The 12993-nt window shown below is 37.9% G+C and overlaps 1 protein-coding gene across 1 annotated transcript in view; it reads right to left on the bottom strand.

The window, feature by feature from the left end:
* AQR (aquarius intron-binding spliceosomal factor) overlaps window positions 1–12993 on the bottom strand; it is a 50241-nt gene that overhangs the window by 17633 nt on the left and 19615 nt on the right. The window contains 8 exon segments of the mRNA XM_042047239.1: window positions 27–136; window positions 2231–2341; window positions 3246–3315; window positions 3814–3957; window positions 5448–5689; window positions 9778–9947; window positions 10371–10538; window positions 12336–12514. Of these exon segments, the coding sequence (XP_041903173.1) occupies window positions 27–136; window positions 2231–2341; window positions 3246–3315; window positions 3814–3957; window positions 5448–5689; window positions 9778–9947; window positions 10371–10538; window positions 12336–12514 (1194 nt within the window).

Genomic DNA, 12993 nt, shown 5'->3' with positions numbered 1-12993 from the left:
TTTATCATTAGCATCTCCTTTCTCACCTGCTGAAATCTTTCTCTGTCTCTAATTCCTCTTCTCCATGACCCAGTCGCAGAAGGTGACGCTCATCAATGTCCAGAGCCATGATTTTTTCGAACAGCTGGTTCAAAGCCTAAAGATTGACAAGAACAGGAGAAAAGGTAGTTTTTAGAAGTTCAGAGGCTCTTGCAGGGGAAAACTGAGAAATTGCTTGTACGTAAGGCAGGACATTATGCCTATTTTAGTATAAATGGAAATCAAAACAAAAAAAAAAAGTTAATTTTGTTTTAACAAAACAAAGTTAATACTGAAACTCCTCATCTTGACAACAGGGAAATTCGCCTACTAACACCCTTTTATTTGCATACTTTATGTAACAATTACATTTGATTTTACAATTTTAAAATTTAATTCTATCACAGAGTTAACTTACTTGATAAAGCTATCAGTTTACAAAATTGTCTCACAAACACTGATTTTTGTATGATGACATTAAACAATTTAACTTTTACTGTACATTAGAAAAGCATGATCAAGTACTGACTGTCAGGTGCTGTGACTATTCCATTTGGGTAACTAAATTTTGCATAACTAAACTCCTAGGTGTGCTACATCTTCTGCCTTAAACTCTTCAGCTCTCTAATGGTTTACTATCAACTGCCTAATTCAGTGTATTTCAAAGGAACAAGCATTGAATCATCAAGTTCTGAGACTAAGAATAAAAGCAAGCCTCACTTCCAGCTGCAAGTCATGTTAACATCTTAAAGTGCAGCATCAAGGCATGGGTAATGTACCCTGCTGAGATACATTTTATTTCCCAGAGTACAATTTCAAGTTAACGTCCTCACGAAACTATTGTCCGGTAAGAAGAGTCTTCTATCAGCCTCAAAGGATTTCCTTCTTTTTCTCATCAATGGACATGTTCTCAACCCTTTCTACCAACTTTACTCTGTCACTCTCCTGCAACCAATTGCAGACTGGCCTATACTGTTCCAGGCTGTAATCCTTCACCAAAGCAATACCCCTCCACCATTCTTTGACCTTGCTTTGATGAAAAAAGATGAAATGTTTTCCAGTGGTATGTTCAGTTAAAGTAACTCATAACTGAGACAGGACAGGTTAATTAGGGAGACCAGGTAACAGCTGACCCTGGTTTCCAAACAAATCATTCCAAACCAGATGCAGATTTCACAAAATCATAGAATATGCCGAGTTCGAAGGGACCCACAAGCATCAAGTCCAACTCCTGGCCCTGCACAGGACAACCTAAGGGTCACACCCTGTGCCTGAAAGCATTGTCCAAGTGCTTCTTGAGCTCTGTCAGGCTGGTGCTGTGACCACTGCCCTGGGGAGCCTGTTCCAGTGCCCAACCACCCTCTGGGGGAAGAACCTTTCCCTAATATCCAACCTAAACCTCCCCTGACACAACTTCAGGCCATTCCCTCGGGTCCTGTCACTGGTCACCACAGAGATCAGTGCCTGCCCCTCCTCTTCCCCTCACAAGGAAGCCGTAACTGCAATAAGGTCTCCCTTCAGTCTTCTCTTCTCCAGGCTGAACAGACCAAGTGACCTCAGCTACTCCTCATATGGCTTCCTCTCAAGGCCCTGCACCATCTTTATTGCCTTCCTTTTGACACTCTCAAATAGCTTTATGTCTTTTGTATATTGTGGCTCTCAAAACTGCACACAGGACTCAAGGTGAGGCTGCACCAGTGCAGAGTAGAGTGGGAAAATAACGAGTAAGACTCTTAAAGACTTTTAACACTATTATTATTATTATTATTATTATTATTATTATTTTATACATGCTTGAGAAGTAACATCTCCATCTCTTACGAATGGGAAGGAAATACTCAGCTGAAGAGGCCTTCCCTTAGGAGCATGAAGCACAGAGCAACCAGTGTCTGAGAAAGCCAATTAGCAAAAATCTGGCATGCATGCAGTGAATGTGCAACTGTAAGAACTGAGCAGAGACTTTTTCAAAATACTTCGTAATTTCTACCTCCAACCAATTAAACACATTGAAAACTTCTGAAAAATAGTTTAGAACTACATACCTGAAATTCAAAAATTTAATTTTGTATTAAGAAACTGGCAAAACTGCACACAATCCAACTCAAGTGTCCATTGTTAAGAGACAAATGCAATTCCCAAACTACTGATCTCAATACTTACTGTTCGTCTAGATTGTAATTACAAGAAAATTCACACATGATTGACACTTTACCTGATTAGAGTGGGTAACTATAAGAGTTCGTTGTTCTGGGAAATTATGATAAAGATTGGATATTATCTGGACAGCTACATCAGTTTTTCCAGTACCAGGTGGACCCACTACCTAAAATCAAACACACACACAAAAAAATTAAAACCAAATAAAAATCAATACACAATTTATCAGAATACTGCACAAGTAAAAAAAATAGAGTCTGCTGGGGAAGAAAAAGCCTAGAACAATCTCACAAGACACTAACATTTAACATTGCTTCCTGGCTTTGGTGAACTTTCAAACCAAATAAAACATATCATAAAAGACTCCTTTAGACTGTTTAGGCAGATTCCTGACTAAAAGGAATATGGTAATCCAGCACATGATGTACTAATATGAAAATAGACCTCCTCAGAGAAAAAAAGGTAGTTTAGCCTCAGAATAGGCTAAGCATGGGGGACACAGTGAAAAGAGAATCAAGACACACAGCTGGAAAAGAATAAGGTGAGACAGACAAAAAGGACAGGAAAAAAAGAAGAGAGTTCATTACTTCTATTTACTCAGAAATCTACAACTGATGATAAAGTCATATAATAAATTCCACAAACACTCCAAAACTGACACCTCAGACATTTTAAAGGTATCCAAGTATTATAAAGCATCTCAAAATAAATTGTTCAGGATTAAGAAGCAGAGAATAGCAGCTTTCATAAGCACTTACACATAAAATTACAAACTGCTATGAAATCATTCTTGCTTTATTTAAAGACTCTCCAATCACTGCAAAAGCAAATTCAGTTGCTGTGGAAAGCCTTCAGCCACTGAAACACAGGATGCAGAGATATGTGTTGCCATATGATTTTGTGAGGATGGGAGGATGTTGAACCTTTGAATGTTAATTTTTCATATCTTTAAACTATTAATAGAAATTACCTCAGCAAGGTACAGAAAGGCGCATTACTAGTATGTCACTGAATGTACCTAAAGCCAGAATTAATATATAAGAGTATAGAATCCTTAAAAACATTCTTACCATAGTTAGTCCAGGCTGCATTCCCGCACGGATGGCTTCAATCTGAGTATGGGTAAATTGAATAGTATTGCTGTAACAAAGCAAAACATCAAATAATTGATAGATTTTGTCAACAGTTTTGATAAAAGCAATTGTTTTAACAAGTTTTATTTCAATTAACTGTTTGTATTTTTCCTAAACTACATACTTGCAAACTTTCACATAAATTAAATCAGCATTACAACGATCTTTTTTATAGATACAACAGTCTTGTAATTTCTAAGCGAGATAGTAAATCATGTTGTCCATGTGACAACAAATTCATCCCATCAAAAAAACTGTTTGTCTTTAGTTATTATTTGCAGAGAATGCTGTAAAATTATTTAGGTATGACTTTCCTAATGTTCAAATTCCTGAGACAAAAAACCCTAAAAGACAGTATTTCTCACTTTTCCTCAAAGGGCTTTCTTAACAGATAGAGGATAATAGAATATTTTGATTCAAATATAGAAGAAACCAGCCTCATTTCTGAAAATGAACTGCTATGCACGTGTTATCATTTTAAAGAAAGTTCCCATCCATTTTTTACCGTTTTGGTTGATTATATGGATATGGGCCCCTGTTTGGAATAACATGAGGCTCTACAATCAGCGTTTTAGCTTCTTCGGGGTCTTCTTCATTTCCATCCTCTTTTCTTTTCGTTCCTTTACCTCCCTTCATTGGGAAAGTTATCCTGTAACACATAATTTAAGGTTACAGTTCAACATGTTCACTACAACATAAGACTGTCTTAGAAGGTAATAGAGAAAGATTTTTTCTAACCATTAAGACAAACCATCACACAGTAGGAAAACAAGCGCTGCAAATGACAAAGTTGTAATGAGAATAAAGAAATTACAAATAAATTCATGAAGGTGATTAAACAAAAAGTATGTAAGAAGCCCTCTTTTCATAGCTGGAAAAGCCAGGAGCAGTGCTGAGAGCCAGCTGGAAAATGCTGAAAACAAGAAGTTCGTAAGTGAGAATGGAAGGAGTGTAAGTGACAGGAGAAAAGTTATCATAGAACATAAGCTATGTCAGTGTTCTAAACTGTTCCAACAGATGAAGTTTTTATCCTCCCATTTCAATTTTTTATAGCCTTCTGTATGTATTAACAAACTTTCCTAATTCAGAAACAAATCACAGGTGAAGGAATCCCAATGCCTATCCGAATATCTCAAGACAAAAATGCAGATACCTGTAACAGTAATAATCCCTTACAGGACAAATGTAGCAGTAGGAAGAGCAATAGCTCTTCATAAAGAGCAGTATCTCTCTTAATATATGAACTAAAACTGAACAATAGTTCATCGAGGAAAATTGTGTGTGAGATCTTTTCCTGATAACTTCAGCCTATTTTTATATCATTATATAGTGTTAGTGCCTCCTCTACACAAATTCTCCATGCAGTGTTTCCAAAAAAAGATTGGGAGATTACCTCCCTGCTTTTCAAGATTCCATTTAGCCATGATAAAAGCTGACTGGTGCAGGGGAAAGCCATATTTTCCCTCCACTGATTTATTCCTTCACAATGAAAAGATATAGTTCCTCCAGCTGAATTGTATTGTTCTCCAATACTACTGTGAATCTCAGCTGCCAAAGTTCAAGGAAGTGCACCAGGAGGGACAGAATTGTCAAGTTTAAAAATGCTGGACAACAGCACCACTGAAACAAAACAAGTAAATCTCATTTAGCTGCCACATAGGTAGGCATCCTATTTCAGAAATCATTTCTAAAAATACGCAGTAGGGGATTTCAGACCTAATCCTTTGTGTTGATTGAATGGTATTTCCAATAGCTCAAATTTTAACTGATGTTGAAATTGCTGTTCTTAGCTTGTTTTAATGAGACATGTAAGGAAACTATATAATTAAAATTCTCTAGGCTGATGTTGAGGAGGCTGCATACCATAATGCAGAAGTGAATACCATGCATCTTGATTTATCTCATACTTTTGTTTTTTCCATATATTCCATAGGCTGATCCACAAACAAGCATTTTTGTACAGAATAGAACAAAAGCTGTAGTGCAGTTAACTCTATCATGTAACTATCTAAATCTTAACATATCTCCATCTTTTCTTTATAGAAAGAGCATCTCCCTTCAACCCCTGAACATAAATCCACCTGAAAACACATTTCAGCAAGAATACCAAACCAGAAGTACTGGAAATATTGACATCACCTGAAGGGGGGTACATGCAGATCTGGATTGTCAACAGTGACTTTAACATTGTATCCAGGAAAGCTAGCTTTTAAGTGATCAATGGACAGGAAAGTGTCATTAAAATCCAGAGTTGCAATCTGATTTGGCATTTTTGAATAGTGTGCACTACTTGGGTCTCCATATCCAAGAATGATGTCATGCAGCCAATCAGGAACCACACAATCTGTGTTCATCAAATTCCTTATAGTCTCCAGAAGGGCCTGTAAGTAAGAAAAACCAGAAAAATAGGATTGAAGAGACTGACTAGTTACCAAGTAAAAATCATACTGAAGATCAATCAAATCTGTTTTAAGATGATAGAATATAACTCTTTAATTGACAGTGTTTGATTAGATTGAGTCAATATATAGACAGTGCACATATGCAACAAAACACCAGTACCAAAGCACAGAATTCTTAAACTAAGAGCTAGTAAAGATGACCATATAATCATCAGTAAAGTTTTCATTCCAGAACACTCACAGCAGGGGAAAAATACAAAGACCCTAATGCGGTTTAAGGTTTCCTCTTACATGCCTATAGATTTCATCCCTGCAGTCAGCTTAAGCTTCCTGTCAAGCATTTGCTCTTTACCCACAAATTAATTTATCTAATAATCTGTAGTTATGTCAGTCTTCTCTCCTTTCCCCTCTTGTGAAAACATCAATGCTCCAGACCCTAGACTTGCACAGAGGGTGTGCTTTTTAACCAAGAGGCAGATGAACTTTAGCCTTCCTGTTAAAGGGCTACTTTAGTGGCAAGTCTTCAACAACCATCTCACTTGAAACTTGGCATTTGGACAGCATGTATCTGCCCTTCAGCAGCAGCACGAACACACAGGATACCAGACCTGCACTGATTTCCAGATCCTCTGACCTACCATGCCACTAAACATGGATACGAATGGATGGCACAGTACATCAGCAGTCCACACTAGAATACAATACAGAACTTCCAAACACCAATCTTGTAAAAGAAAGTCAGTCAAATCAAAGTACAGAATTTTATTCTGATAATCTATATTTACATATCCATCTCCAAAGGGTAGGATTCTCTGTCCTTTTCCAGCTTGTGTGGTATCATTCAAGGAAGCAGTTAATGTGATCATCATCCATGCTTTGTCAACCTCTATTAAGGTCCTGGTTCTTCCCCACTACTCACATGGGTGAGACAACATTTGGAGTGCTGTGTCCAGTGCTGGGCTCCTCAGGACAAGAGGCAGACATACTGGAATGAGTCCAGCAAAGAACCACTAAAATGATTAAGGGATTGGAGAATCTGTTGTATGAGAGGCTGAGAGAGCTGGGATTGCTTAGCCTCAGGAATACAAATCTCAAGGGGCAGTGGAGAATTGTATCCATTTGTATAAAAAAAAAATAATGGGAGGAAGTAAGGTCAGCAGAATGAGACTCAGTAGTGCCCTGTGAAAGGACAAGGGGCAATGGACACAAATTGAGATACTTCCACCTAAATACATCAAAATGTTTTTACTGCAGCAGCAATACAACACAGTAACAGATTGTCTAGACTGGTTATGTAGTGTCCGTCACTGGACATATCCAATTCCAACTGTACAAAGTGACAAGATCTTGAGCAACTTGCTCTAGCTGACTCTGCTTTAAACAGACCTTGGAGTGAATCATCTCCAAAGGTCCCTCTAACCTCAACCATTCTCTGAATCTGTTCCTTCCAATCGCAATCATGCTGTGGATTCTGTGACAGCCCTGTAAAGCTATGAAGTTGAAGGCATCTTAGCACTTCTGAAGCCTGAAGGTCCTGCAATTACTGCAGAGATGCATGGATGGACGAGTCCCACATTAACTATGAATTTTTGTATTTTTGTTGCAAATCTAGAACAAGTACTTCTGGCTTAAACGTGTATTAAGCACAGCATAATATGTTTGTGCTAAGAAAAGCACAAAGAAATCAGACAATGTCACTTTTTCAGATAGTATTTGTAAATCTAGTGATCAGTTTCTAAGAGGAAGCAAAAAATATGTTCCTAACAGCTAATGTGCTGCTTCTACATCACAAAAACTTTGCTTCAGCTTTTCAAAAAGTAATTTCTATGCACATAAAAATAGTAAGATTCGCTCTTGTAAGAGCTAACACTGCTGACCAATTGTAGTGACACGATGGTGACACCTCCAGCAAACACATTGCATTTGCACTTTCTCTGCAGTCTCATCTGCTTAATTTACAAGGACTGCACAAGAGTTCTCTTGTCTTCTCTCCTACAAGCCCAGCTTTAAACTTCAAGCTGCCTCCTATCTGCTCCATACACTGTCTGCACTAATCACAGCATCATCTTGTTTTCTTTCATCCAGCTGAAGTAGAAAGGTTTGAGAATGACATGGAATGCATGCACCTAAACTGGTAGCAATGTGATAAATATGGAAATACCTTAGATTGTCTTGGAAAATGAATGAATGAGACTTTACAAAATGCCAACATAGAATAGTTTGCATTGGGATTTACCTGTAAATTAACTGCAAGAACACAGTACAAATTTGAAAGCTACACTAACATTTAACAGCAATGCCGAGCAAACTTAAGCGCTGACTGCAGGACTTTCCCTCTTGCTACACAGAAGTGCAGTGAATGAGAAAACACGTCTCCATGCTTGTTCATCAGGAGGCTTTGGCAGAGGGCATTTGTATTTACAGTGTGAAAGGAACCTGCCACAGACACACAACATAAACAATCTGTGGCGGTTCTTTTTAATGTATTTATAAAGGACTCTCTGTGAAGTACTTTGAGTATACCAACCCACAGGTGGATGGCACCACAATGGTCTATGCAGGCTGTAAGCTACTGCTCCACACACAAGGGGTATCTTCCTAGATACAGAAAGAAAAAACATCCAAGTCTTCCTGCCTACCTTTTTATCCATTTACACAGAACTTGCTACAGAATCCTTTAAAATGAAAATCACTTCAATTATGCAGTGCATGATTTTAAGGCAGCAAAAGAAATCTAGTTTTTCATTCATGTTGCATTTTCATAATGGAAAACTCAAGGAAAATTAAAGATTCAGAGGTCTAAAGAGCAAAGAAACTGACTAAGAAATATTTTTAGGTGTACAAAATTATGCACCCTCACAGTGAAAAGGGCCAACAGTAGTGCTTGTGCTACAGCAGGAATTCCCCAGCAGGTCAAGGGAAGTGGCTCCTTCTTTTCTGCTCAGCATTGCTAAAGCTGAATCATATAATGGTTTTGGCTGAACGGAACCTTTAAAGCCCATATAGTCCACCCACCCTGCAATGAGCAGGGCCATCTTCAACCAGACCAGGTTTCTCAGAGCCCTGTCCAACCTGACCTTGAAAATTTCCAGGGGTGGGGCATCTACCACCTCTCTGGGCAACCTGTTTCAGCATTTCACCATCCTCATCATAAAATATTTCTTTCTTATATTGAGTCTGCATCTACCATCTTTTAGCTTATAAACATTACCCTTTGTACTATTACCAGTAGAAAGTTTGTCCTCATCCTCCTTATAAGGCCCCTTACTGAAAGGGTGCAGTCAGATCTCCCTAGAGCTTTCTCTTCTCCAGGCTAAACAACTCCAACTCTCTCAGGCTTTCCTCATAAGAGAGGTGCTCCATCCCTCTGATCATCTTTATGTCCCTCTTCTGGACTTGCTCCAACAGGTCTTTCTTGTGTAGGGGAGCACAGAGCTGGATGCAGAACTCCACGTGAGGTCTTACCAGAGCAGAGTGAGAGGGGAAGAAGCATCTCCTGTGACCTCTTGGGCACCCCGCTTTTGATGCAGACCAGGATGCAGCTGATTTCTGGGCTGTGAATGCACACTGTTGGCTCACATCAAGCTTGTCATCACCAGAACCTCCGAGAGCTTCCCAGCTGGGCTGCTCTCAATCTGACACACTCCCATGCCCAACAAGAAATTGATCCAGTGACCCTCCCAAAAGCTAATAGATTCCTCTGATTTTCACATTTTAACTGGTTTATTCCTTTTCTTACAGTTCGCTATTACATAAGGTAACAAAAATGCTCCACATACTCCCTTATCCCAAAAGTCCAAATCTGTAGGCTTCCTGTTAGAAGACTGAAATTATAAACTAATGTTTTATTGTGTACTCAAACAAAGTAGCAGTGTTCTGGTTTTCAGTTTAAGAGTTATCTGCAGGGGAAAGTTATCACCAGATGACAAGCTCTAGGTTCCTGAAGGGAAAGCCTAAACTCTGCCACCTAAAAAGCCTAACTACATGCATCTAAAATAAAAAAGTCTCAGTAGTGACAGCATATTCAGACTTACTCTTACCTAAGAGTCAAGGAGCAAGTATCTTACCTTGAAATTGTTTTCTTTCGGTTTTCTTCTCATTATTATATTAAATGTCTCATAAACATCTTCTGCTCCATTTTGTATTGTATTGGTCATGTCCTGCTGATACTGGTTTGGGTCCAGAAATACTCTGTATGTTCTGCAATCACCTTTAAGTCTTGGCTTGGGTTCAGGACCTGTCCATAATGAAATGGCAGGATTAGTATTTGACTCAGTGCCAAAAGCAAATTATCATTCAAATAAGTGATCCATAATTGTTCCTCAAATGAAATTAGTTTATACAATGAAACTAATTTTTGCGTAGCAAGAGAAACATCTTCATTGCACTATTCTAATAGTTTTTGAATATAATCTATTTTATTCCTTAACACAACGTACTGGATTTATTTAATTAATACAGCTACATGAGATTTTACCAGAGGAAACTAGTTAACCGTTCTCAGGCTGGTTATGGAACTGGTTTGGTATTCTCCAAGTATGTATCTAATTCAATGAGCATTCCTTAAAAGAGAGGAAAATTATCAGTTAGGCTGTTAAAAATAAAAAATAGAGAGGGAAAGAAAAGATAAATCTTTTGAACAAGTTTTGGTGTATCATACCTTCTTCAATAACACGCCCTTTCTCATCCAGCATGCCCTGAATTTCACAGCCTCTGACATACACCAGCCCAGTCTGCTCAACAAAAGGCTGTCGTCGGTCAAACTTGGTGCCATAGGGTTGCATGGGACGCACCGTGATCAAAAAGCAGACATCGTGCTTCCGCAGACCTGAGCCCCAAAAGGAACAGTCAGTGATTTGACTGAAAGGCATTTTCCTTATCAATTCCATAACATATATATAACAGAATGCACTAAAATTTCTTTTAAATAAAACCCCACTTGGATAGAGTATGATTTGTTTTGTTTCAAAATATGCCTTGAACTTAAGAGAATACAAAACCATAGGCCATTGTGATATAATACCAAATTTAAAAAGTAGAAACTGAATACTTTTTTCTTAAGAACAAACATATTTATTTCAAGGTTATTATTCTCCCAATAATCCTACTCCAGTTACACAACCTAGTTATTTTCACTCATCTCTAAAGAAGTCTGGCATTAATCTCTCATTCTCATGGACTTCTTCCGGACAAACCTCCAACTAATTTTTTTTCTTTTTTTTACAACAAGTTAAGCGCAGTGCCTAGAACTGGGCACAAAACCTTAAACCAAGTTATCTGTTTAATAGGGTAAAAGGTCACTTAACCAAGTTACTTGTTTACTGCGTTACATTCCAGTTTATAAATTCCAATGTAACTTGAGGTTTTTCCCTTTTCCCTCAGCACTAACACAATGTTGGGAAGTCACATTCACTTGTGAGCAATGATGACCTCTGATCTTTCCACTCTGCAGAGGTACTGCCTGGTAAGTTATTCCCCCAAAATGCATTTGTACAGTGACTTGTTCTTGCTTAATAATCATCCCTGTTGAACTACATCCTACTTTTAAAATGCTGCTTCTCCAGTTCACTAACATAATTCTGAACAATAAACCTTTTCCCCACTATACCTCCAGATTCTCAGAGATCTAAGACACCTTCAAAATTCAGAAAATATGCTGTATTTTTCATGAGACAATTACTTTCTCATTATGCACCAGATATTATCCAACAGAAGGCAGTTTCACCAAGATCCCGTTATGTCAGGCGATCAGTCATGAGTTCTTCATCTCAGTGTTGACTTAAAACATTCTTTTTAAAAATCGCAGACTGCTTTAGTATTTAAACAGCTAGGTGCACCACTATATAGATACCTTCAGTATAGTGAATTCTCTGCTATCCTTCTAGATTTTCTACTTTAACAGAAATCTACAGTCCCAAACTTGTATCTGCTCATTTATCACACAGTCCAGCTTTAGCATCTGTGCTACGTGACCTGTAATCACACTACGCAGCTCCAGCACATTTATCAGGTTTCTCTAACAAAAGAGAAAGGAGTGACATTTCCTGATAATACAAGTGCATGCTTCTATGTCACTTGCCAACACGGTCAACTAAAGTTCAAATCCCCAAGCAAGAGAAGTGTTGCCTGTGGATACTTATAAGAAACAGCATTTGGTACAGTCAGCACTTCGTAACATTCAAACATACTGAAAACTACTAAAGTGCACTGGTTTAAATTAAATAAAAACCTCTCCTCTCCACTTGTGTATGAGACAGATATCACATTCCCCATACTTTTCAATATGACATTTTTAGCATACACATTATTTAAAATGCTAAGTTAACTTTCCACAGACCCTGTAAAGGACAGAATTTTACACTTGGTCACCGAACGACATCAGTCTGAAGGAATAAACATTCTGTTCCCAATGAACATCTAAGTACTTTAGTAATTTCAATCTTCACTTTAGGAAAATATAAACGTATTAAACCTGGAATTTGAGGAACTGACTTCTGAGCAGTGTATTAGGATTGACAAATCTGTATCTTGGATTAAAAACCCCTTTTCTTACAAATAAGATTACACCCAGATGTATTTTATGAGCACCTATTTTGAGCACTTTATTTCAAAGAATGTTAAGTACCTTCCCATTCATCTTTGATGTTATCTCGGACATTCAAATTAATTGTAACATCTGCTCTTACTCGCATGGGCCAGTTTTCACCAATGTTGGGCTTGGCCACCTCCACCACTGTGAAAGAGACAATGGGTTGTGCCATCCTAGCCCATCCACCAAAGACCACACCTCCATATTCTGATAACCTAAGAAATAAACCCCAAAGTTTTGTTAGTCATTATCTGATAACAGATTCAATTATTTTTTAAACTGTGAAAAAATTTATCACACAGTAATTTTTAAGCCAAAAGTAGAATTCTTAACTATATGTGCTAGTGAATTAGATTCACGTAATCCTGCATTTTAGAATCAAAGCATAACATGAACTGACTTATATTTCAAAAAACAAAGGCAACTTATGCTAGCATTATAAAAAAAACCTCACAGAGACAGAAAAAAAAGGGAAGATAACAAAAAGCAACTACTGAGTATAAAAGATATCACACCAAATAAACCCTTTAAATCTAAAGAGGATTAAAATGTGGCAGATGGCAAATTCAAGAATACTCAGCAACATCTCTCACAAACCAAAGCTGGTGACGTTTACATACTTTGTAACGTCAGCCAAGGCTTAGTACTCATGGAGAGCTAACTCATCCATCTTAACACAACAAAGGCTGTTTGT

Source organism: Corvus kubaryi, unplaced genomic scaffold, assembly GCF_017639235.1.
Source record: "Corvus kubaryi isolate FWS band 111438036 unplaced genomic scaffold, C.kubaryi_AGA036_p1.0 66, whole genome shotgun sequence".
In the NCBI taxonomy this organism is placed as follows: domain Eukaryota; kingdom Metazoa; phylum Chordata; class Aves; order Passeriformes; family Corvidae; genus Corvus; species Corvus kubaryi.
Note: the sequence above shows the minus strand (reverse complement) of the source record. Positions and strands in the feature narration are given on the sequence as shown.